This window comes from Chiloscyllium plagiosum, unplaced genomic scaffold (genome assembly GCF_037043375.1).
Source record: "Chiloscyllium plagiosum isolate Xiang-an unplaced genomic scaffold, Cpla_swu_hap1 HiC_scaffold_18, whole genome shotgun sequence".
NCBI lineage: Eukaryota > Metazoa > Chordata > Chondrichthyes > Orectolobiformes > Hemiscylliidae > Chiloscyllium > Chiloscyllium plagiosum.
The window spans coordinates 23,259,800-23,287,431 of record NW_028270156.1 but is presented as its reverse complement, the minus strand read 5'-3'; the positions used below and the strand labels follow the sequence as shown (position 1 = coordinate 23,287,431).

General features: G+C 40.2%; 1 protein-coding gene and 1 long non-coding RNA gene across 2 annotated transcripts in view; one reads left to right on the top strand and one right to left on the bottom strand.

The window, feature by feature from the left end:
- Window positions 1-17,601, top strand: part of caprin1b (cell cycle associated protein 1b) — a 109,676-nt gene extending 92,075 nt beyond the window's left edge. Inside the window, exons 16-18 of the mRNA XM_043705513.2 lie at window positions 2,973-3,079; window positions 5,709-5,772; window positions 17,250-17,601. Coding sequence (XP_043561448.1) covers window positions 2,973-3,079; window positions 5,709-5,772; window positions 17,250-17,332 — 254 coding nt within the window. The 3' untranslated portion in view covers window positions 17,333-17,601. The remainder of the gene's footprint in view (window positions 1-2,972; window positions 3,080-5,708; window positions 5,773-17,249) is intronic.
- Window positions 8,979-27,543, bottom strand: LOC122557679 (uncharacterized). Its single transcript, XR_015760121.1, has 3 exons — window positions 27,442-27,543; window positions 14,165-14,405; window positions 8,979-9,809 (listed from the first exon to the last, which is right to left on the bottom strand). It is a non-coding gene; the product is annotated as an uncharacterized LOC122557679 (long non-coding RNA).
- Between the last annotated feature and the right edge of the window lie 89 nt (window positions 27,544-27,632).

Genomic DNA, 27,632 nt, shown 5'->3' with positions numbered 1-27,632 from the left:
ACAACAGTGGATCCAGCACCGACCTCAGAGGAACACAGCTTGTCATGGGCCTCCAGTCAGAAAAACAAACGTCCACCACTACCCTCTTTTTCTAGTCAAGCCAATTTTGTATCTAATTAACAAGCTCTCCCTGAATTCCATGTGATCTAACTTTACAAATCAGTCTACCATGCAAAACCTTTTCACAGGCTTTACTGAAGTCCATGTATACAAATCTGAAGATTTGGGTGTGGCTGATAGATTGCACATAACATTGCCTGGCACTTCTATGCTGTAGATGTCCATCTGCAGTAACAAAATTTTAACCATCTCCTTTTGACACTCGGTGGCATTAACATGGCTTAAACTCCCACTATCAACAATCTGAGAATTGCCTTTTATCAGAAATAAAACATGTCCAGTCACGTAAATACTGTGGCGACCAGAACATGGCAGAAGCTAGGAATCCTGCAGTGAATACCTCTCTTCTTGACTTGTCAGTGCCTTTCCAACATCTGCAAGGCACCAAATCTGATGGAAAAATCTCCATTTGTTTGGTGAACACAGCTATCGTAACATTCTGAGCTTGACATCGTGTTGAAAAGGTGTATGATTACCATTCACTCTCATTTTCTGCATGAATCTCCAAGGTGTATGAGTGGCAATGGCTTTCAGACCTGGAAATCAGTGCTGTGAACAGCATGCTCATGCTAATTGCCAAGCACAGAGCCTTGGAATAGCTGTACTTGCACTCAGCTTAGGATATTATTATTGTTGGATTCTGATTTCAAAATACTGTTGGATGTGGTAATGTTCTGTGAAGGTTTTTTTCCCCAAAAGGTTAAAGTCCATTTGGAGCAGTGACCTAAATAGATGAGTTCCAAGAAATCATGTGACTGCATTGTGTCTGGGAAACCCTTATAGTCTGAATTAATACAATGTGTACATTGTTGAGTTGATGACCAGCACAGTAAACCCATTAGGGCAATTAGTTTGGAGACCTTCTGTTTGAGACTCAAACTATAATTCAGTTGAGACAGTAGAACAGTTTCTCAAAGCAGAAAATCAAGTTTGTTCAGGTGAGTCACTTGCCTGAGTTGTAGTGTTTTTTTTTGTCAAGCTTCCAAGCCAGGTCAGTTTGGATAGGGATCTTGAAGTTGTTATAACTGAGAAAGTTCAGGCCCTCTGAATTGAGAGGATTATGTCAATAGACTTGGAAATGAATCAGCAGAAATAAACTACCTCAGCAATCCCAAGGAAAGCAACTGGAAAACTAGTGAAGTGAAAGTTTAGAAAGCTGTGACAGTGCTATTGCTCTGTGATTGAGTCTTGTCATACATTCATGAAAAACGGCTGAGATGTTGTTTTGATGTCTGTGTTTAAGATCTTTAGCATGTCTGCTGGTACAATTGCAACATTTAACAGGCATCTGGATGGGTATGTGAATAGGAAGGGTTTGGAGGGATATGGGTCAGGTGCTGGCATATGGGACTAGATTGGGGTGGGGTATCTGGTCGGCATGAATGAGTTGTTCCGAAGGATCTGATTCTGTGCTGTACATCTCGATTACTCTATGGATCTCGCCAGAAAGGGAGCAACTGTTCTCATTGGTGTAAAGGTTGAGGGCACATATTTTGACAAAAGAAACAGTGTGTGGCATTTTTTTATTCATTCACAGGATGTGGGTCACTAGCAAAGCCAGCATTTATTGTACATCTCTAATTACAGTTAACAGTTAATGACATTGCTGTGGGTCTGGTGTCACATGTAGGCAAGACGAGGTGAGGTTGGCAGATTTCCTTCTGTGAAAGATGTTAGTGAACCAGTGTCACTAGGTTAAGCAGATTCAACAACTGTTTTATGGTCATTATTGGACTCCTTAATTCCAGATTTTTTTGATTATTGAATTCACTTACCATTGTCTGCAATGGCCGGGATTTGAACCTGGATCCTCAAAACCTTCACCATGGTTCCTGGATTAGTCATCTTGCAAGAATACCACAATCTCACAGGCTCCCCAAGCATTTGAATACACTGCTGAAGTGAGTTGAAGGCTGGTGGTTGAGGCAAGGCTTGGGTTTGGCATGTGAGGAATTGCTCCTAGAGAGAGTCAAGGCCTCTCTTTTGTGTAAACATTCTTTAATTAATCAGCTATGTTGGTGACAGAAGCTGTTCTGTTTTAAGTGTTTGGGACAAAAGAGCAAGACCTATGCAGTTCTAACTTTATGTGAAAAAGTCAAACATAATTGTCTGAGCATTGAGGCTAAATTAATCTAGCAAAAAATTGAAAATGATACCTGGACTTAAGTTACTTAATTAATAACTTACATGCTATAAATAGGATATTAGTTTTATTGCATGATCTTTTTCATTGGTCTCTAATAAGTTTCCTTCAATTTGTAAAGTATTTTCACAACCATTTCTAACCTCCCTTCCTGAGTCCTCCCTATCGTTTTCACAATCACAGAATGATTCTGTGATCTTCATTACATAGTGGACTGCTTCTGTTCTTTATATCTGTCACTTCTATTACAATACCTCTTAACTAATTCTAGCCTCTTTGGCAATCGTAATTTTAATCACCATTTGTGGCCCTGACTTCAACTGCTTACGCCCTAAGCCCTGGAATTATCTTCCTAACCATCTCTAGTTCCACATTTTATTTTTTCCTCAAAAACAATTCTGAAAACCTACATCTTTTGCCCAGTTTTTAGCCACTTTCTTTCATATCAGGAAACAAATGCTGGTCATACTATTAATGCTCCGTGTGTGTGAATAAATAAAAATTGAATGTAGCTCAAACTTTAATTTTTACTTCACCCTTCTTTATGTGAAGTGCCTTGGTACCTATTGTTAAGTTAAAGTTGCTCTTTGAAATATTTATAATTAACACAAATGAAGAGTCTTGATTTGCGTCAAATAGTCAGGCTGAACGTATCTCATTCATGTCAAAAATCGTTGTGCGTAACTTTTGATTGTTAATTCTCTTTCAGGTACATATGAAGGCTATCGCCCTACATTTTCAAACACTCCAAACAGTGGTTATGGACAATCTCCATTTTCTGCCCCCCGTGACTACTCGAACTCTGGCTACCAACGTGTAAGTGTTTTCTTTTAAGTTAGTATTAACCATGCTTAGGCAAAGTGCAGTCTGTCTTGTGTTGGAGAATACCTTAAGTTAATTGTTATAAAGGCATGCCAGCTCAATGCTGTATGAGATATTACTCATGAAAAGGTTTCTGCCTGTTCAAAGTCAGAAGTGACACACAACACCAGGTTGTAGTCCACCAGGTTTATTTGAAATCATAGGTTTTTGGAACACTGCTGCTTCATCAGGTTAATTAATCTAGTCCCATTTGGCCATATCCCTCTAAACCCTTCCTATTGATACCATCCAGATGCCTTTTAAATGTTCTATTTGTACCAACCTCCACACCTCCTCTGATAGCTCATTCCATACACACACCACCCTCTGTGAGAGAAAGTTGCCCCTCTGTTCCCTTTTAAATCTTTCCCTCTCACCTTAAAACTATGGCCTCTAGTTTTGGACTCCCCTACCCTCGGAAAAAGAACTTGTCTATTTGCCCTATCCATGCCCTCATGATTTTACAAACCATTCAGCCGCCAGTGTTCCCAGGGAAAAGCCCAACCTATTCAGCCTGCCCCTATAACTCAAACCCTCCAACCCTGGCAATATCCTTGTAAATCTTTTCTGAACCCTTTCAAGTTTCATAACATCCTACTTGTAGCAGAGAGATCTGAATTGAATACAGTTTTACAAAAGTGGCCTAACCAATGTCCTATATAGCTGCAACATGACTTCCCAACTCCAATACTCAGTGCACTGACCAATGAAGGCAAACGTGCCAAATGTTGCTTCCATCAACCAGCAACTCCACTTCTAAGGAACAATGCAACTGTACCGTTAGGTCTGTTTGTTTGGCAACACTCCCTGGGACCCTTACTCTTAAGTGTATAAGTCCTGTCCTGATTAGCCTTGCCAAAATTCAACTCCATCTACCACTCCCCATCCCACTGGCCTAACTGATCAAGGTCCTGTTGTACTCTGAGTTAGCCGCCTTCACTGTCCACGTATACCACTCATTTTGGTATCATCTGCGAACTTAATAACCATATCTCCTATATTCATATGTTTTCCGAAAGAATGAGGAGAGCTTGAAGTTAGGTCTTAGACCTTTTGAAGCACAAAGCCCTTCTGCCCACAATTCTACATGTAACCACCATATGTTTATGGTACTCTGTATTAATCCCTATAGAATAAATTAACTTTGCTAGTTTTTGAGGAGACCGATTATTTTAAAAGGTCTGTTCGATCACTCTTGTGCTTATCGGTACATGAGCATAAGTTGAAGCATATAACTCAATTGCACCAGTCTACTTTAGCATTGGAATTATTGAAAAAAAAAGGACCAAGACCCAATCTAGTTGTAGAAGGACTGAAGTTAGGAGAGAATGTGCTCTGGGAAATAGACTTGAAACGGTTGTACCATATGCTTTCACAGAATTGACACCCTGTTAGAATTTGGACAAGCTATTGACATCTGTCACAGTTATTGGTTATTCAAATATTTGCTATGAAGTTTACGAAAAACCATGTTTAAGAACAGAAAATTTTACAGGAGTAATTTACAAAACTGATCAACTCCTGAGGGAGAAGTTGATAACATACAGAGTTGCAAAACAAGTAATTGGTATGTTAAATTGAAAATATCACTAGCTGATTTTTTTTTTGAGATAATTGAAGCTGTCGAGACACCAGCTTACTTGTTGGCCTGTAATTTATTAGACCGGATATTCTCAATGTCTCATTAATAGTTTATCTAATAATATCTAACACTTGTTAGTTCCGCAGATGCTAGTTCCGTCTCTCAAACACCCTACCCCTGTTGTAATTAATAATTGTCAATAATTGATTCCAGGGTAGGTTTGGTGAAGGTAGGAAAAATTGTAAGATGAGCAACCAAATAAAGATGCATTTAACAAGATGTAACTCTTCTCCAAGATCGAGTAGTCAATTCACTTTCTAAATAAATTTTAATATTGCATTTTTAGAGCAAATTATTTTTGCCAGTGGGTGGATTGCTTTACAGTGCACTATGCCAACTTAAATTCTAAGTCAAAGGCCTGTGTTTTTGTTGAAGTTCTAACCAGTGTTTATTTTTGATAAGTCTGCAGGTTTCACCTTGTTTGCAATGTCCATTTTAATTGTTTTAATTGTGAATTAGCTTCCATGATATTCTTCCTGGCAGAATGGGAGCTGTTCAATTTTTGAAAAAATACATGAGTTTGAAGATGTTTTAAACTTAGAACATTCCCCTGTGAACTAATGTTTGAATGAAGTGGAGTGATTGGAATGTTTGAATCTATAACCATTCTAGCTTGAACGAAATTGCATGTTTGGTCAAAATGATTTGTGATAACTGTACATGTTCAAGGTCCCTGGTTCTCTTATCAACCCAATCAGTTAGTGCTGATTAACCTGACCCTGTTGGCATTTCTCAGTGATTTGTATTCTATTTTTATTGAGTTCTTCTGGCAGCATCTGTGGAGATGTAAATAGAGGTCTAAACCAGAGTCATGTTGGACTTGAAAGCTTAACTTGGTTTCTGTCTCCACAGATCGTGCCAGACCTTCTGACTTGCTACAGTACTTAGTGTTTGTTTTTCTGATTTCAAAAAAGGAACTTAAGAGTGTACATTGTTTTATAGGATGGATACCAACAAAACTTCAAGCGTGGCTCTGGACCTGGTGGACCTCGGGGCACTCCTCGAGGTAATGCTCAAGTGATGCGCTCCTAATGAAGGACTGGAGAAAGTGAAATATTGGGCACTGTTTAATTTGTCTTTGACAGCTACAATGCTGCTCCGTTCTAGAGGGAGTTGACGAAGTAAAATTTATTTGTATGAGTAGGCCACACAAACTCTTATTCAAATGTCCCATCCAGAACATATTTGTTGAAGCTTTAATCTTTGTTTTCACTCTGTCAGCTTCGAACAAAAATAACCCAGCTTTATAAATAACCACCTTCAATTCTTGAGCAGAAACTGTTCCTGGTAGTTTGCACCTACATAGAGCGCGAAAGAGAGAGACGCCTGTGTTAAGAGAGCAAATGGTATGTCAGTTTTGTTCCTGAAAACTTGAAAATTCCTTAATTTATTTTTTGTAAAAAAAAAAGTTTCTTACTACCATCTTTATGCTACCGCCACTTGTCCCTATCTGGGAATATTTTGATAAAGTTCATTTGCGGATGTTTGATTCACTGGTTTTTAAACTTGAGGCTGTATTTCTTTTTCTTCTCTGCCTTTCAGAGCTCCCGAGAAGTCTGAGTTTGTAAATTGATGTTGCTGCATCAGAGAAAGTTTCAATAAAGATGTGTTGCACACTTGCAGCTTGTTGCTGATTTCTTTTTGTCTTGTGGAGTCTGCCTTTTCCTCTGTCTGTTTCCATGCTGTCACTCTAGCTTTCTGGGGAAATTAGCTGCATTTCAAGCAATAATGCACAGTTTGTCTTTGCAAGTTTCAAAATTCTAGCAGTATTATAGCGCGAAATCACTGTCTCGCTGAGTAACCTGAGTAACTTATTTTACTAGCTCATTTATGGATAGGAACGTCTGTGGAATTCTTGGTTTCTGAACTGATTCTAAACTTTTAGGTAGTTTTTAGTTAAAGGCCAGAACATTAGTACATGATATTTTGAGCTGCAAGCATGACCCTTTGAGCAGTCCAAAATAAGGATATATCTCAGTCAAATTAAGCATTTAAATAGCAGTACACAGGTATCTGTTTTTATGAAGTGCATTCCTCAATGGTTGTGTTTTGGAGGCAAGGACAACCTTTATAACAAATCTGGTAAACTTGTTAGTGGTTTTGGTCTGATAATGGTCATCTTAAGCGAGTGTTTATAGGATATCAATTAGGAATGAAACATAACCATTTGGTTATCTCATTTTGAGAAATGCACCATTTGTAATCCTGTCTCATGTCATCTGAAGTGTGATGTACATTTTGCTTAATTTATTGGCTTGCTTTACTGAGGATCGTGATTTAAATTGATGGGACACAACTACAATATTTTCTTGATTATTGGAACAATCAAAGACAAAACCTTCTCATGTTTGGATCATAAATTAACAAATTGCATGTCTTTTGAAGTATGCCTGATAATAAAATGTCCCATGATGTTTCAGTTGTGCAGTTATGTTTGTGAATGACCAATTCTTAAAATTATTCTAAGCCAATATAAGTTGATAAGTACATGGAAATTCAATGTTAATCTTAGTTCCATGTTTTACCAGGACTTCTGTTGGCCAACTGCAGAAAGGCATTTGTAAGGTCTAATTTGGTATTGTTGAAAAAACTTCTATACTGTTTGAGGTCAGTTGGATAACTTTTTGTCATCTGAGTACACTTACTTTATGAAGTTACAGCAGCGTGCAACGTGTAGCTTATTTTGTACATACCTGTTGTACTGGTTCTGTACACTTGAGTACAGAAACAAGTAGAATTTCTTAAGTCTTGGTTAAAGGATATAATTCTGAAAATTCAACAGGTAATTGATTTTTCTTGAATGACACATGATATTTTAGTGCGAACTGTTGCAGGAAATGCAGCTAATTTTATTGAGATCTGACATGATTACATTTTGCATTTACATCCCAGCATTTGGAACTTCTGCTTATTCTGTCCTCATGGCTAACTGAAAATTGAGTGACAAGGAATTCACAACAGTTTGTATAAGCTTGATCTGTCCTATAATCTTTGTACAGCATTGCCAAACTTGTCTTATCTACTAATGCTCCTTTGCAGCGGAATTCTATTTAACTTAACCCATACAGAAAGTTACCAATTTTATGTTCCTCATCTAAATTTTCAGTTCACACCTTCCCAATGGAACGCAGCATAAATGAATTTGATCATCAGAATTTATGTTGAGGAATAGAGAAACAAAACATGCAAAAGCTAATTCTGGTCATAAGAATTTGTAAAATTATTGCAAATCGAATAATTGATTTGTCAATATCACAAGATTGAGAAGTTTTATTAACTGAAATCCACCTAAATGGTTGGATACTTGTTTCTAAATTGCTAATGGTTAATAACATTAGTGAGACCTACATTGAATTAACCTTGAAGCTGAGCTGGTTCCCTATTCAGAACTTTGCTTTTGTCTTAACGAATTTAAGCAATTTTCATTGGAGTTTTGTTTTCAGTGTTGTACTTTGTCAACTCCAATTGAAACTGGTTTACAGCCAGATCAGAATTGAACTGTTAATTCTCTTCCACTTTCTCAAGCCTTCCCATCTCAATATTGAACTGCTACACTGAACTTGAGATAATGCTTTTGAACTTAGATTTGAGTGCTTAATGTACTATGAATATGATGTTAGAGGTACACATTTATGAAACAATTTGATATTGCCGATTTTGAAGAACAATATAAAACACCAGTTGCATTTTTTCAAATGCTGAATATTATACCAGTTCATGTTAGATATGTGTCTTGTGAATTGCCAATTTTGCCCCAGCTGTCCTTTGGTTGAAAGGATGCAAGCACTTAATAGCTAACTTGCACTGGGAGGTTTGATGGAAACAGTATCAATCATCAAAACAAGCTTGCATTTTTGCAGCATATTATCTACTTTGGGAGGAAGCCAATGGTTGTGATCTAGAGCTCTTCTATGAATGTCCTTTATCTTGAGGGCATTTAAATGAACATTGCATTTGCACATCTCATGTACAATGTTGCTTTGTCATCTCCAGGAGTAATTAATACTCAATTTGGACATTATGAGAATATTTAATACTGTCCATATTTGAATGATGTTTTGAAATGAATTCTAAATTCCAATAATAACTATTCTCTGACTGAATTGTAACTGTTCACACTTGTGCTGAAAATAATGCCCCAGCGATATTTGTGGGATTTTTATGTGTGTCTGTAATTAATTGAAATGGTGATAAAACATTTCAAACATCTCAGACATTTGAAACCATTTATTCTGCAATTTTTTGGTAAGTGATCCTGAAATGGAATACCAAGATAACTAAGATCCTCGTGCAAGCTGTTTGAAGCTGCTGTGACAACGATTGCATGGATTGGTTAACCATTCAGGAAAATAAATATGTTGTGCAATGTGTTTTCAAACTATTTTGTGCAATGCAGTAAATACTCAATATTACTCCGCTTTCAGTTTTTGTCCAGATTAGCGACCAGTATTAAACTGATATTCGTTGAAAGAAACAGCAGTCTTGAGCTTTAAGGGACAATGGATCTTCTAATGCTGCTATGTCAAAAAAGAATATAATAAATCAATATCCCTACCTGCTAGCATATTGAAACTAGAGACACCCACTTAAGTATTTATGTAGTATTGTTAGGAACTAAGTGTTTGATTTTCTTTTTGTGCTGATGTATACATTGTGTAATTTAAGCTTTGTGATTGGTTAGCTCTATACAGGAACTAGATTTATGTGAGGTTTCTAATGAATAATGAGAATAGTATACTTAGTACTCGCGAGTTTTGAGAAGAGTTGTAGCTCAGGTTGAGGTTCTGCATGTAGGCTTGCTCGCTGAGCTGGAAGGTTTGTTTTCAGACATTTCGTCACCATACTAGGTAACATCTTCAGTGATCCTCCGGACGAAGCACTGCTGGTGTTTCCTGCTTTCTATTTATATGTTTGGGTTTCCTTGGTGATGTCATTTCCTGTGGTGACACCATTTCCTATGGTGATGTCATTTCCTGTTCTTTTTCTCAGGTGGTGGTAAACTGGATACAAGTCTGTGTGTTTGTTGATAGAGTTCTGGTTCCCCTACAACAAAGACATCTCAAATGACTGCCAGATTACTCAGACCCCTTGGCATCATGGTAGCCCACAAACTCACCAAGACACTAAAACAGCAGCGAATGAACTTGAAAGACAACAAGCAAAACTAATGTAATTTACAAAATACTTTGCAAGAGCTGTAACAAACACTACATTGGACAAACAGGCAGAAAACTAGCCACCAGGATATATGAACATCAACTAGTCACAACAAGACATGACCCTCTCTCACTAGTATCCTTACATAAAGATAAGGAAAGACACCACTCCAACTGGGACAACACATCCATCCTAGGATGAGCCAAACAGAGACATGCACGAGAATTCCTAAGGCATGGCATTCCAACTAAACTCTATCAACAAACACAGTGACTTGGATCCCATTTAGCACCCCCCGAAAAAAAACAGGAAATGTCATCACCATAGATAATGACATCACCATAGATAATGACATCACCACAGGAAATGACACCAACCCAAGGAAACCCAAACAAAAATAGAAACACCAGCAGTGCTTCGTCTGGATGCTCACTGAAGATGTTACCTAGTATGGTGATGAAGCATCTGAAAATGAACTTCCAGCTCAGTGAGCAAACCTACATCCATACTTAGTATTGTTTCTCTAGTGTTGTGGGAATGGCTATTACCTGTACTTTTGTGGTTTGAATGACTGACCTGAGTTGATTTGAAGAATAATCTGGATACGATAATGTATTTTAGTGTGCAGTCTAAATGTTTCTAAATATGTCTTCATTTGAATATTCTTTGGAACGCTTAACTACATTAAGTACTGTTTTATACCATGGGCTTCTGCACAAGGTAGTTTTTCTGTCATTACAATCTCATGTTCTTAGTGTGAAGAAAGAATTATAGTTAAAGTAGTTAATAGTACTGTGCCATAGTACCAGAGTGATGAGTTTGGTTCAGTGGAGATACTGTTTTCAGTATAAATTAGCTCAACTGGCATTTTATTTGGTTTACATTTTCCAAGATGATTTTGCTAAGTTAAACATGCATTAAAGAAAGCTCTTCCCTGTCCGTCTAAACACATTTAACATGTTAAATCCTTCCTAATAATAAAGAGGATTGTAGTCAAATTTTATTTACCTACTTATGTTTTGTTAGCATCATTGTCTCGAGATGAGTTTTAGCTCTGGTTCTGATGGAAATACAATCCTGTTCCTCCAATCATTGTGATTTGAGCTTTGCATTATATTTTCTTCCTGTATCTTTGACATAACTTAATGTCATTATGGGAGGTGTGTAGACATCTAAAATGGCAACTCAAGTTTGCCTACAACATTTATCACTCAATCATTGACCAAGTAAATCGTGATTTCAGACAAGTTCATTTTTCCCCCTTGTTAAGAACTATTTCACTGCCTGCTAAGTTGGAGGTGTGAATTCATTATTTTTCTCAATTGTTCTGAATGGAGACAAATTTATTTTAAACACTTTTTATCTGTTAGTGTTGAACAAATTGTAATAGCAATAATAACTATAGAATTTTGTTATATTAACATCAGAACCTGGTTATTTTTAGTCTATCACTACTAGACATGATGTCTTGTTCATAAGTATACAAAACTAAATTCGCAAACAGGAAGTATACGGACACAATTGAGTCTGTAATATTCAGTGGTTTGTTTTAATTATTGTCTCGGCACTTAAAGTGGGTGAAAACACAAGTCTGTTCCACAGAATCTAGGTAGTCTGTGAATTTCTTTTTGGTCAGATCAACTGGCTAAAGGACATGTATAAATAATCTTGACAATTGGTATGCAAGGTTGCACAACGAGTCTGTCGAGGGACATAGATGAGTTAAGCAAATGGGCAAAAACTTGGCAGATGGAATATAATGTTGGGAAATGTAAGGCTCGGCAGTTTGGCAGGAAGAATAGAAGAGCTGGAACATAAATGAAGAAATTCTGCAGAAAGCTACTGAACAGGAATTTGGGAACCCTTGTCTGTCCGTGAATTTGAAAAACCTAGTATCCAACTGCAGCGGGTAATCAAGAAGGCAAATGGAAAGTTGGCCTTTATTTAAAAGGAAACGGAGCATAAAAATGAGCTTTTTTTCTAAGACTGTACCAGGTGCAAGTAAGACCACAATTGGAATACAAAGAAGGATTTCTTTCCCCTTATGGTATCAATTTCATTCAGCAGTTTTTAATTGTACAGTTCATAGAAGATGCTTGAAGGATCAGATCTTAAATCAATCTCGACACAAGATTGCTAATCGTCTCAATTTTTTCAAAAATCTTGTTATCTCAACCCCTCTATTTCAAAGCAGTGGTATAATTACCTGATCAAAAGTTGTGAAAAATTAACATGGCTATTTTGGTGTACTGTATTTTTGAAAAGCAGGTGAAACTATTTGTTGACCACTTTAATGTGGACTGCAGTTCCCATCAGTTAAATTGCTTCATATTTTGATTATCAGTCTGCTGGTGACAGAATCATAGACATCTCTTCTATGCAATTGTATGGTATCTCAAATGATACACAAGCTGCAGGGTGTCACGTCTGAGTTTGTAGGCATGGCAGACTGACTTATTCTGAATGTGCGATGTTTGAGTTTTGGATTTCTGAAAAACATCTATTGCTTTTTTTTTGCCTAATGGTACCCAGATTTATTATCTTGTTTTCAGCCTTTATTGTGGTGAGATGTAAAATTAGACCTCTGGATTGCTCATCTGTATGCTGTTGTTAACTTCATAGATACTAACTGTCCAGGGTTTGAGTTTTCTGTTTTGGTACATATTATTTGAAGATAGGGATGTGGTTTGTAACACTGACTAGAGATTCAGGTAAGTAAAAAGTTATAATGTTTTCTAAACTAGAACGTCACATGCCAATTTGTTGAAGAAAGTGCAAATACCTTTTGAGAGTACACAACACACTGCCACCTCGCTTTATGGTGAAAGTAGAAAAAAAAGAAATGTCTTTGGTGGTATAATGCACAGCCACATTCGGATCGGGAATATCGCCATCTACCAAGTTTAAAAGTGCCTCTTCGCTCAAAACATCAGGTCAAAGTTCACTATTTGGACAAACTGTCGGAATGTTGCTAGCATGTAAAACCATCTCTCTATCATTGAGATTTTCAGGAAGGCAGAAATGAGAAGATGGGGTGAAATACATCTTTTGTTGTGCAATTTATTTGTTTTTTTTTTAAATGTAGACTTAATCCAAAAGATTCTTTTTTGTCCATTTGTTCTTGAAAGATAAACTGTTGGATTATCAGTTATTGCACAGGCATTTATGTTGCTTGATTTGAGCACTACAGGTCATTCTGCTAAATGCGTGTTTCATTAACGTGAATTCACAATAACATGATTGATGAATTGGGGACACTGTTTCTAAAACGCAATGTTTTAAAGCACGTATTGGTTATAATGTGATTCCAGCCCAATGAGTTTAAATAGTGCTGCTATTCTGCGATTTTCTTGTAACACCAGGTTTGTACAAGAAAGGAACTACCGCATTATAGCAGAACTGACTGTAGTGTACTTTATATATTCCTCTGACCCTAGACTGAGCAGTTACTGTGCCTTACTCTACCATATTTAAGGTCTAGTTTGAGTGTCTTGTATACACATATTTCATATTTTTGTATAGAAATAGTATGAAAAAAATTCGAGCTCACAATCATTATAAAAGCTTTCTTAATTAAAATTACATGCTATTAGTGATTGAGGAAATTCTTCCAAATTGAATTTGGGAACATTCAACGATTGGTAAAGCCTTGCGATGTATATTATGCCACTTGATTTGTGCCTGAGGGAGAAATTCAATTTAAAAAGAACTATTTGATTAGAACAGTTTGAATGTAACACTGAGATGCATTAATAATGATTACTGAACCCGAGATTACTTTTGTATGCAATAGTTAACATAGCTATATACAATGGTCTAAAATTGCATCACTGCCTCAACACATTTGATTGGTTGATTCAAGCTTCAGATTTTAAATTTTGGTATATCCATTTTCTGCAGCTGGAAATTAAACCTGTTAAATATTTTGTAATGTTTCAATACGAAGCATTTTTCTCTTCTGTAAGTAAATATCAATGGATGTATCCATTGTTACATGCACTAATTTGCTATTCAGAATCACTTACTGCCTGTGGCGGTAAATAATCTAAAGGAATTAGTCAAATCTGAGACATTATATTTGTTCTTGATCTCCAGTTCTACCATTATGCTTTGAAACGAAATAGCATGCACGTGTATGTGCCCCGTACCTTCTAGGACTGAAACAATTAATTTCGTAAATGTCTGTTTGCGTACATTTCTACAGAGAACCAACACAAATAGTTTTCATCTGTTATAATCACCTTTTGTAGATGTTTTCTAATCAACCTGTAAGAAATATTATATATCCCGGAGCAGTTGGGACTTGAATCCAGAACTCTTGGCCCCAAGACCAGGACACTACCGCTGCGAGAAGTGTTCTCTTAATCACATCCTTGTCTCTAATGGTGACATGATTGTTTCCAGTCTTTCTTTTCATAAATCACATTTATGCCATATTTCTCCTTGGCTTTTGAGTAATTTGGGCATCCTCTTTCTTTCCACCTGTTGTGTGACATAAAAGAGCTGATTTTGCTTGGAGTTGAAAATATTATTGAAGATGTGTGTTTTGTCATTTACCCCAATGGCCCTATTTGACATTCTCTTAGCTCCTGTGAAGAATGTGCCTAGGCTGCAAAATGTGCCTAGGACTTTGCTGGGTCCCATTGGGTTAACATTGTGCAATCTATACCTCATGAAAAGGTTCTGGCTTAGTAATCCCGAACCCCAGGGTAATGTTCTGGGGATATAGGTTCAAATCACACCAAGGTAAATGGTGAAAAACATGAAAAATCTGGTATAAAAAAGGCTAATCTGATGGTGATCACAATGAATTGTCATAAAAACCCATGCAGTTCACTGATCCTTTAGGAAAGGACATCAAACACCCTTACCTGGTCTAGATCGAATCTAATGTACATCTGATTCCTGACCCTCAAACTCTCAATGGTTGACTCTTAAATGTCCACTGAAATAGGCTAGTAATCCACTCAATGCATCTGCACTTTTTTTTTGTAGCTGTTGGATGTCAGGCTAGTTTTGATTTTACAGTTTTCTGGATATGAAACAGAATTAATTGTTCCAGGTGGCTCGAATGTAGAAGTCAGAGGATGGTTGTGGAGGGTTGCTTTTCAGATTGAAGGCCTGTGACCAGCATTGTGCCACAAGGATGAATGCTGTGTCCACTGCTTTTAGACATTTACATAAACGATTTGGATATGAATATAGGTATGGTTAGTTTGCAAATGACACCAAAAGTAGAGGAGTAGTGAACAGCAAAGGAGGTTACCTCAAGACACAACGGGATCTTGATCAGATGAGCAAAGGAGTGGCAAATGGCGTTTAATTTAGATGTATGTGAGGTCTGCATTCAGAGTAGGACTTACACACTTAATGGTAAGGTCCTGGGGAGTGTTGTTGAACAGAGAGATCTTGGAGTGCAGTTTCATATTTCTTTGAAAATGGAGTCACAGGATAGTGGAGGAGTTTGGTGTGCATTGAGTATAGGCGTTCGGAGGTCATGTTGCGGCTGTACGGGACACTCATTCGGTTACTATTGGAATACTGCGTGCAATTTGCTCTCCCTGCTATCGGAAGGATGTTGTGAAACTTGAAATGGTTCAGAAAAGATTTATAAGGGTATTGCCAGGGTTGGAGCTCTAGGGAGAAGCTGCCAGGCTGGAACTATACTCCCTGGAGCATTGGAGGCTGAGGGGTGACCTTATAGAGATTCATAAAATCATGAGGGGCATGGATAGAGTAAATAGTGAAGGTCTTTACCCTGGGGTGGGGGAGACTAAAACGAAAGGGTAGACGTTTAAGGTGAGAGGGGAAAAATTTAAAAGGGACTTTGGGGGGGGGGGGGGGGGGGGGCGCAACCTTTTCACCGAGAGGGTGGTGCATGTCTGGAAAACAGCTACCAGAGGAAATGGTGGAGGCTGGTACAATGACAACATTTAAAAGGGATCTGGATGAGTACGTGAATAGGAAGGGTTTAGAGGGATAAGGGCCAAATACTGGCAAATGGGACTAGATTGGTTGAGGATCTCTGGTTGGCATGGACGAGTTGGGCTGAAAGGTCTGTTTATATGCTGTACATCTGACTGCCAACTTTAGAACTTCCATTAGTCCACCTGTAAAATGCAAGAACATCAATTTTTAAGCCCCTTCAAGACAACTGTTATTCTTCAGAAAAAGCAATTAATATTAATGCCATTAGTGAGTGAGTTTGCACAATTTACTGAAATGCAGAGAAGGAACATGCAATGGACATTGCAAGTATTGATTTAACCTGTTTTTCTCCCTGACTCTGAAAATGATCAGTGGATACCCTAATTGCAAAGTGATAACATGGATTGGAATATTATACAATCAGATTTTACTGATTTGTCTGGATTGAAATGGGCTTTCTTACTGTAGCTAACTGGTTGCTGCATGTTGAGCATTATTTTAATAAATGGAACTTAATGGAAAGTTTGAGGTGCTTCATTTGTCAAAAAATACAGTTGCAGCATCAAGACATTGCATTCAGTTTTGCTTGTTTTGTGCATCTAATAAAAGTAAAATATTTCATCTGGTGATTTAATTGAGGAAATGATGTACATCTCCATCGTGTTGCGTTGTTACTGCCAACTCAAAATTCTGCTCAACCCTGCACTTTGAGCTGAATTTGAGTTAGATTTTCATTCATAAAGTACAGTGTGCTAATGGTGATTCCAAGATGAGTTTTAAACTGCAAGATTTAGCTTGTGTTGTTTCTGGTGGTTAGCATGACTTGAATGATGTCAAAATGGACAGCAGGTTTTTTAGTGAGCAGGATTTAAGTTACAGCTTGGCATGCAGCTGACTCTTTGGGATGCTTTCATCACTGTGAAGAACATCTGATTGTTACACTTTATTTTGTAGTCTATTTTATAGAAGACTCAAATACTTGTTCATGAAAGCACTTCTTGCTTAATGTAGTAAAATGACATTAAGTGCTTCACTAAATTATGGGAAATGCATATGGTCCGGAGGTCAAGAGCCCGTAGTTAATGGTATCATCAAAGGCATGAACTTTCAGATAAGTGAAGCATTGTGGTTCAGATTCTGGAATGTGAAGTGTGCAAACAGAATTGTTCTTTAAAATAAAACTTGATAGAAGTTTAAACTTTATACAACCTGGGTGGGTTGAAGGATAACAATGGAGATCCTAGCAGTCCTTGCACCAACCTCTCTGGTAGATTACATGATTTCCAAATTTTGTTTTACTACTTTGGGTGAGTTATACCCCACTCTGAAGCTTTTATGCTTTCTTATTCAGTACTTGCTGGGAGGTAAATTTTATTTATTTTTGGTCTTATTTTGCAGGCCGGGGAGGATTGATCAGGCCCAGAGGTATGAATAAAAAGATTGTAACTGCGACTCAGATGACACCTCAGGAAGTGATTTAAACTGGACCCTCCCTCCCCATGCCTGATGATGGGGGTTTTTGTGCAACTGTGAAGTATTTCAAACAGCAATCATAAATACCACATGAATTTATGGATTATTATACCCTCTGCAACCTGACTTGTAACATCCAACTAGTCCCAGACAGTGGAATCGAATGCCCCCTTTGTGGCAATGATTGCACAATGTGATTTTTTTAAAAAAAACTAAAAATACCCTAAAATAAGCAAAAACTGTAACAAGAGAAATAAAACTTTTTACAAAAATTGTATTATTATTTTCAGTGTGTTTTCTTGGTATGTGTTTGGCTTTTACTCAAGTCATTTAATTCTCCTTGCTGCTCTTCCAAAATAAATTATGATATGGAACATAGATTCACATAAATGTAGCAAGTATTTTCTAAGGTACATTTCTAAACAGTCTGTAAAATTATTCCAGATTGCTAATTTGCAATTGAGTTCTAATTCAAAGAAAAAATTTAAGTTGAACTGAAACTGAACATCAGTATGATCAGAAATGTTTATCTTCAGAAAACATTACATTTGTGGGACGTTTCTTTAGTGGGGGCGGGAGGGGAAATTGTGTTCAATACTTGACAGCAAAAGTGTTATTTTTACATCAGAGATTATAGTTTGAATTCCAGTTTTGACATTTTTAACTTGAGTTTCCTTTGGAGAGGTGAAAGTGTGTTTCTCAGGAATGGGGACGTCCTTCCATTTCACTCCATTCCATAAATGCTGACACCATTGTTTAATTTGCCTTCTGTCAAGGTGGTCTTCCAAACTGAGAGAGATGTATATGTTACACAAATTCAGACAGTGAAAGCAGGATTTGTATCTTCGTCAGTTAATCCCAAGTAGAAATTGATTAACTTTGAACAGATAATAGTTTGAATATAGGACAGTGCATTCTTAGTTGGCAAGGATGAATATTAAAGTTCAACTCTATCTCATGAACCAAGTATCTGAGCTGTTAAGTTTGAGAAAGATGTTTCCGTTTTTGGTTTCTACCAATGGGTTCAATTTATTCATTTGTAAACCCCTATGTCATATCTTTAATTTATGACCAAGAGCCTTGTGCTGGAACCAAAACTTACAAAGAAGGTCCTCAAGAGTAATTTCATACCTGCTAGACAGACTAAGTGTACAGAAATCTTGACCCAACTTCATCAGATAAACAAGGGGAAAAAAAACTCCTACCTTTTCCTCTGCCCCCCTTCTTCAAACGTCACTGGATCTGAAATAGTGACCCTGCTTTCTCTCAACACATGCAGCCAGCCCTGCAGAGTTTCTTTAATAATTTCTATCCCTGTAACATGGAAGATATTCCCTTCAGTCTTTACGCTTGCTTAGTAGATTTCTTAACTTGGAATAGATTGCATTACAAGCTGGGCCCATCCGATCTTGCAAAGTCCAGAAATAGGTTTTTGCCAACACCAAAAATGTAAACAAATTTTCACCCTCTGGTGATTGATGTAGGTACTGCAAACTCATCTGGCCTTTTGAAAATAAATTAGGAAGGAAGATAAAAGTGTAATTTTCTTTGAATTCTGACTTTTTTATTTCTGTATTTTTTTGTTTTTTTCTTGAAGCCATTGATATTTTTTATGATAAAAATTCTGCAACAGCCCAAATGGACTATTCTTAACATTTGTAAGTTTAAAATAAAATCAAATCACAACACCAGGTAATAGTCCAGCAGGTTTACTTGGACACACTAGCTTTTGGAGTGCTGCTTCTTCGTCAGGTAGCTGTGGAGCAGGATCACAGAACACAATTTATAGCAAAAAATTAGTGTCCTGCAATGAACAAACTACATTGCTGTTAAGTCTTTCATCTTTTAGAATGGGTTGCAAGTTTTGGTTCATTAATATGTAAATCGTGTATGTTTGGACAGGCTTTGGAAAGTCGAGAAGTGAGTTACTTAACGCTAATTTCCTGGGCGTCTGACCTGCTGTTGTGGCCACAGTACTTATACAGCTAATTCGGTTCAATTTCTGATCAATCGTTAAGTTCCCCCAGATGTTGACCGTGAGGGATTCTGTTTATGATAATGCAATTTGGTATTTAGGGCAGATAGTTAGATTCTCTCTTTGCTGATGGTCATTGCCTCGCACTCAGCTATTTTTAAGTCAGTTGCAAGCCAATCAGTTGTCTCAATTTTTGTGATCAGCTGTAAAATAGAACAGTACCACATTCTCAGCAATTAGTGATAAGCAACAAATGCTGACTTGGTCACAACACTCGCAACAAGTTAGGGAACATTTTCCTAAAATAAAAAAATCAAAACTCCCATTGCCCTAAGCAATACATTTTTAAAAATTCCATGTCACCCCCATTCCACTTGATGCCTACAAAACATCTGAGATGACTAATTCATAGAACTGGGGACAATACTAAGTTATGGGACCAGATTCTACACTGGGTGGGAGACATCATTGCCTATCATCATAGGAGTTTGATAGCATTAGTACTCCAACCCCATTGCATCAATGTGGACTTGACCAGTTTCCTCATTTCCCCTCCCCCTACCTTACCTCAGTTCCAAACTTCCAGCTCAGCACCATCCTTATGACCTGTCCCAACTGACAATCTTCCTTTCAACCTATCCGTTCCACTCTCCTCTCCGTCCTATCACCTTTACCTCACCTCCATCCACCTATCGCGCTCTCAGTTACCTTCCGCCACCCCCCCTCCCACTTATCTCTTCTCTCTCTCTCTCCCCCCCCCCCCCCCCCCCCCCCCCGAAACTCCCAGCCTCCTTCCCAATGAAGGGCTTTTGCCCGAAACATGATTTTCCCACTCCTTGGCTGCTGCCTGACCTGTACTTTTCCAGCACTACTCTATTTTTGACTCTAATCTCCAGTATCTGTAGTACCCACTTCCCACATCAGTACTGATGCTGAATCCTAAAGCACGCTGTTGTTCAGTTGAGCTTGAGGAAGATGGTGAGAGCCCAATGAGGGAAAAACCTACATCATCCTCACCAATCCACCTATCATTGATGCATATCTCCATAGCAGTTAGTGTGTATTGATGAGATGGAAATGTGTTGCTGGAAAAGCGCAGCAGGTCAGGCAGCATCTAGGGAACAGGAGAATCGACATTTCGGGCATTAGCCCTTCTTCAGGAATGAGGAAAGTTGGTCCAGCAGGCTAAGATAAAAGATAGGGAGGAGGGACTTGGGGGAGGGGCGTCGGAAATGTGATAGGTGGAAAGAGGTCAAAGTGAGGGTGATAGGTCAGACTGGGGTGGGGGTGGAGAGGTCGGGAAGAAGATTGCAGGTTAGGAAGGCGGTGCTGAATTTGATGGATTTGACTGAGACAGGGTGAGGGGAGGGGAAATGAGGAAACTGGTGAAATCCGAGTTCATCCCTTGTGGTTGGAGGGTTCCTAGCCGGAAGATGAGGCGTTCTTCCTCCAACCGTCGTTAAAGTTCATCCCACAAGGGATGAACTCGGATTTCACCAGTTTCCTCATTTCCCCTCCCCCCAGCCTGTCTCAGTCAAATCCATCAAATTCAGCACCGCCTTCCTAACCTGCAATCTTCTTCCCGACCTCTCCGTCCCCACCCCAGTCTGACCTATTACCCTCACCTTGACCTCTTTCCACCTATCACATTTCCGACGCCCCTCCCCCAAGTCCCTCCTCCCTATCTTTTATCTTAGCCTGCTGGACCAACTTTCCTCATTCCTGAAGAAGGGCTAATGCCCGAAACGTCGATTCTCCTGTTCCCTAGATGCTGCCTGACCTGCGCTTTTCCAGCAACACATTTCCATCTCTGATCTCCAGCATCTGCAGACCTCACTTTCTCCTCCAGTGTGTATTGATGTACTTGTGTCTGTGATGTAGTTATGTAAGGTATGATTTGTCTGATTAATAAGCAAAATATACCTTATATACCATGTATCTCTGTTCATGTGACAATACTAAATCAAATCAGTGTAGTAGTGGTAACCACCACAGTTTTTGGAGACCAAGTCCAAGAAAGACTCCATCAGTTGTGTTGTGTGGTCCTATGAACAGGAATGTGAGGCTTTGTGTGCTATCATAATTAAAATTGTATTCCAGGCATATTCCTCAATATTGTTACTATCAAGTCAAGAAATCAACTCTGGTTCAATAAGCAGAGTGAAGGAGCAGCACCATCCATATTTTGAACCCTCACTTAAATTTGTACCGATGTTCCTCAAAATCTGCTCCTCCATTTCCTACAGTTGTGTGTTTTGGTGCCCTGCTATCACAAGGATATTATGAAATCGGAGAGGGTTCAGAAAAAGATTTAGCAGGGGGTTGCCAGGACTGGAGGGTTTGAGTAATTGGGGATGAGACTGGGACTTGTTTCACTGGACTGGAGGTGGTTGAGGAGTGACCTTGAACAAGATTTTGTTAAGTTGTAATCTAGAGGTTTATAAAATCATGAGGGGCATAGATAAGGTGAAGGTCAACAGTTTTTTCCTGAGGGAATTCAAAACTAGGGGGGTGATATTTTTAAGGTGAGGGGAGAAAGCTCATGTCTGCGTGGCTTTCTTCTGGGTGCTCCAGTTTCCTCCCACAATCCAAAGATGTGCAAGTTAGGTGAATTGGCCATGCTAACTTACCTACACATCCCTGAATACTGTGGCTGAGCTGCATTAATCAGGGGTAAACTTAGAAATAATAGGGTAGGGGTTTGGGTGGGATACTTTTTGCAGGGTTGGTGTGGACTTGTTGGGCCGAACGACCTCTTTGCACGCTGTAGGGGTTCTATGGACCTGAGGGTCTTTTTCATAGAGGAATGTGGGCCAAATGCAGCTAAGTGGGATTAGTTTAGTTTAGGAAGGCTGACATGGATGAGTTGGCCTGAAGGGTCTGTTTCATTGCTGTATGATTCTATGGCATAAGTCAATGTTGAAGTGACTTCAAACATCATGCAGAAATGCTAGACTGGTGATTGATCTTGGGATCTTCATGAGCTCTCCACTATCATAAGCTGCTTTCCAGTCAATTCAGGTAATGCTGTAGGGAAGTGTACTGGGCACATCAGAAGCCATAGCGATTTGCAATATCCCAACTGCAATGCTGAAGTGTTCCTGAACTAGCAGTGCCACTTGCCAAGTTCCAATACTGTTTCAAAACAGACTCAGATATGAACTGTTACCCAAAGCAAAAACTCCAATCACCAATCTATTATCAAAAAACACTGAAATGACTGAGGTTCCTGGCCTTTTTAACAGTTTTGGTCCAAACATTCATTAAGGCTGAATTCTAGTCAATGGGAGATCGTGACTACTTTAATATCGAGGCAGCATTTGACTGAGTATGATATCAAAATGATATAAACGTTAAGTGAATTTGGGGATTTTGGTTAGTATCTCTAGTGGATAAGGCTGTTGGTTCTGGGTTGCAACTTAACATCTTCTGTAGACAGCTTGAAAGGACATGACAATAGAAAGAAAAGACTGTGCCAAAGAGTTTCAATGCCAGAATGCAATTATGCCTTCCAATTTGAAAGGTTTCTGATGTTGTCCTTACCTATCATGTCACTGGAACGAGATCATATTAAATAGCAGTCAATTTTGTTTAGAAGCTTCAATAGCCTGCCGCTGCTCACGTCAAATGCTGTGGTGAGAACTGAAGACTATAATGTACAGTGGTGGTCTTTAAGTGACAGTTTTTATGCAGCTGCTGGACTGGACTGATCTTGAAAGTAATTGGCCCGGTTCTGTAAGCACACTGGAGTTCACACGGGATCTGCTTAGTTAGAATCTGCAGTCTGATGAGGCCAACGTGGGCAAAAGCTTTTCATACTTTGCTTTGAGGCCACGCCTCTAGGGTTGCTGCACTCTCCTTTATCCTGCACTCTCATAATCTTAGCAGGGTGCATGTTGTTGGAAGCTGTTCCATTTGTTTATCGCCGAGACGGGAGATGTTTGTGCAGCTGCTGCAAATGTGTCATTTTCCTGAGCCTGGGGAGTAGCACAAGCACCTGGAGCTGGAATATACACAGGCTGACTGAGGCAGTGGCTTTGTCGCAATTAATAACTGATAAAGTGAATTAATTTTATATTGTTAAAAATCACAAGACCAGGTTATAGTCCAACAGGTTTAATTGGAAGCACACTAGCTTTCGGAGCGTCCCTCCTCCTTCAGGTGACAGTGGAGGGCTCAATCCTAACACACAGAATTTATAGCAAAAATTTACAGTGTGATGTAACTAAAATTATACATTGAAAAATTGTCTGTTAAGCCTTTCATCTGTGAATATCATGATAGTTTCACTTCTTTCACATGAAAGACCTTTTTTTAAAAAGTTGCATTTTCAGGTTAGCTGTTAACAATGGGTGATAGCTAGACAATATGTTGAAGGTGTTAGCCTCCTGTGTTCTCTGTCTATGCCATGATGTTTAGATTGATTCTAATCTAAAAAGTGAGATAATGGAATGAGACTCCGGGAATTCTTTCAAGGTGATCCCAATGAGCCTACTGATGAACTGGAACAGTCATCACCGGGATCTGCAGAGGAGCGACCAAAGGAGGTGTCGACTTGGAACCCACCGGAGGGCCACTGCCATGGGCTTGACATGTATGCTCAAACCGTCAGGAAATATATAAATGCCAGATTCATCAGCTGTACCCACAAGGTAGAGCAAAACATCACCCGTTCACAACGCAATGCCATCCAGGCTCTCAAAACCAATCACATTGTCATCAAACCAGCAGATGAAAGAGGAGCCATTGTCATTCAGAATAGAACAGATTACTGCAAGCAAGTGTACCGACAACTGAACAACCAGGAACACTACAGGCAACTACCAGCTGATCCGACCAAAGAACACACCTGTGAATTAAACACAGTGATCAGAACTTTGGATCCAGGCCTTCAGAGTTCCCAACGTGCCCTCAGCGTACGTACTTCTCGTGTAGATGATTTTTACTGCCTTCCAAAGGTACACAAAGCTAACACACATCAGGACGTCCCATTGAGTCGGGCAATGGGATCCTATGTGAGAAAATCTCCGGCTATGTTGAAGGCACCTTGAAACCTATTGTACAGGGGATCCCCAGCTTCTGAAGCGACACTGAATTTTTTTACAGAAACTCAGCAGCCACGGACCAGTCGAACCGGGAACATTCCTCGTCACAATGGATGTTTCCGCACTCTACACCAGCATCCCCCACAAGGATGGCATCGCGGCAACAGCCTCAGTACTCAATACCAACAACTGCCAATCTCCAAACACCATCCTACAACTCATCCACTTTATTCTTGATCAAAACGTCTTCACCTTTGACAACCAGGTCTTCATCCAGACACATGGAACAGCCATGGGGACCAAATATGCACCCCAATATGCCAACATTTTTATGCACAGGTTTGAACAAGACTTCTTCTCGATGCAGGATCTCCAACCAATGTTATACAACAGGTACGTTGACAACATTTTCTTCTCTGGACCCATGGCGAGGAGTCACTGAGAAAACTACACAGTGACATCAAGTTTCATCCCACCATCAAACTCACCGTGGACTACTCTCGACTATCTGTCTCATTCTTGGACACATGCATCTCTATCAAGGATGGACACCTCAGCAGCACACTCTACCACAAACCCACAGACAACCTCACAGTGCTACACTTCTCCAGCTTCCACCCAAAACACATTAAAACAGCCAACCCCTGTGGACAAGCCCTACACGTTCACCGGATCTGTGCGGATGAGGAGGAACGTGACGGACACCTGGAAGTACTCAGATGCCCAACTCATCGACCGCCAGTTCCGACGTGCCACAGCAAGGAACCATAATCTCCTCCTCAGGAGACAGATACGTGCTGCAACCGACAGACTACCCTTCGTGGTTCAGTATTTCCCAGGAGCTGGAAAACTACACCATGTTCTTCATGACCTGCAACACATTATCAATGAGGATGAGATGAGCACCTCACCAAGACCTTCCCCACTACTTGCCTTTAAACAACCACCAAACCTAAAACAGAACATTGTTTGTAGCAAGCTGCCCAGCTCTCAGGACAACTTCATACAACCCTGTCGCGGTAGGCGCTGCAAGATGTGTCAGAGTGTGGACATACCACCATTACGCGTGGGGACACCTCCCACCTTGTACATGGCAGGTACTCATGTGACTCAGCCAATGTTGTCTATCTTATACGTTGCAGGCAAGGATGCCCAGAGGCATGGTACATTGGGGAAACCGAGCAAAGGCTACGATAACAGATGAATGGGCACCGCACAACAATCAACAGACAGGAGTGTTCCCTCCCAGTTGGGGAACACTTCAGTGGTCCAGGACATTTGACCTTGGACCTTCGGGTGACCATCCTCCAGGGCGGATTTCGGGACAGGCAGCAGCGAAAAGTGGCCGAGCAGAGGCTGATAGCTAAGTTTGGTACCCATAGGGAGGGCCTCAACCGGGACCTTGGGTTCACGTCACATTACAGGTGACCACCAATGCACTCTACACACACACAAGCACTCCCATACACACACACACTGACATACATATACACAGATGTGCACACAGGCACCCACACACACCCTTACAGACACACGCACTTCCACATGTACCCCCTCACAGACTTAAGACACTCTACACTCCACACACACACACACACACACACACACACACACACACACACACACACACACATATACACCTTCTCTCCCACTCAACCCCCAACCCAGAGACAGACAGAGACACACACACACACAGACAAAGACCAACATGCGCACACATTTTGTGGGGTGAATTTGTACTTGCAGGGTTACATTGTACTTTGGAAAAGCGCAGCAGGTCAGGCAGCATCCAAGAAGCAGGAGAATCAACGTTTCGGGCATAAGCCCTTCTTCAGGAATGAGGAAGGTGTGCCAAGCAGGCTAAGACAAAAGGTTGGGAGGACGGACTGGGGGGAGGGGTGTTGGGAATGCGCGAGGTGGAAGGAGGTTAAGGTGAGGGTGATAGGCTGGAGAGGGGGTGGGAGCAGAGAGGTCGGGAAGATGATTGCATGTCAAGAAGGCAGTGCTGAGTTCGAGGGTTGGGACTGAGACAAGGTGGGGGGGGGATGAGGGCAAATGAGGAAGCCGGAAAAATCTACATTCAGCCCCTGTGGTTGGAGGGTTCCTAGGCGCAAGATGAGGTGCTCTTCCTCCAGGTGTCGCATTGCCATGGTCTCGTGATGGAGGAGGTCAAGGACCTGCATGTCCTTGGCGGAGTGGGAGGGGAAGTTAGTGTTCTGTCACGGGGCGGTTGGGTTGGTTGGTCCAGGTGTCCAGAGGTGTTATTTGACACGTTCCACAAGTAGGCGGGCTGTCTCCCCAATATAGAGGAGGCCACATTGGCTGCAGCGGATGCAGTAAATGATGTGTGTGGAGGGGTAGGTGAATTTGTGGTGGATATGGAAGAATCCCTTGTGGCCGTGGAGGGAAGTGAGGGGGGAGGTGTGGGCGCAAGTTTTGCATTTCTTGTGGTTGCAGGGGAAGGTGCCGGGAGCGGAGGTTGGGTTGGTGGGGGTTGTGGACCTGACGAGGGAGTCGCGGAGGGAGTGGTCTTTACGGAACGCTGATAGGGGTGGAGAGGGAAATATATCTCTGGTGGTGGGGTCCGTTTGGAGGTGGCGGAAATGACGGCGGATGATACGAGGTTGGTGGGGTGCTAGGTGAGGACCAGTGGGGTTCTGTCGTGGTGGCGATGGGAGGGGCGGGGCTCAAGGGCGGAGGAGCGGGAAGTGGAGGAGATGCGGTGGAGGGCATCGTCGACCACGTCTGGGGGGAAATTGCGGTCTTTGAAAAATTGATTGTTAAGTCTTTCTTCAATGTATAATTTCAGTTACATCACATTGTAAATTTTTGCTATAAATTCTGTGTTAGGATTGAGCTCTTCACTACCACCTGCTGAAGGAGCGTCGCTCCGAAAGCTAGTGCTTCCAATTAAACCTGTTGGACTATAACCTGGTGTTGTGTGATTTTTAACTTTGTACACCCCAGTCCAACACCGGCATCTCCGAATCATAAACTGATGACGACTGATATAAAATTATGTTAATAGATGCCAAACTACACAACCAGGATTGCAGAAATTTAGGACATTAACACTTTTTTGTGGCCGTCAACCCACCTTTAACCAAGTGTCCTGGAGACAGATCCATCTGTTGGTTCCTCATGACGTCACAGGTCGCTCCCAACGGAAGCAGCTTCTCACTTCTGACCTTTCCACGTCATCAGCAGTGGTCGGAAGTGGACGGGCTCCTGATTTTCGGTTCCGGATAACCCTCGTTTTTCCCGGCGTGAGAATAGTTCAACCTCCCC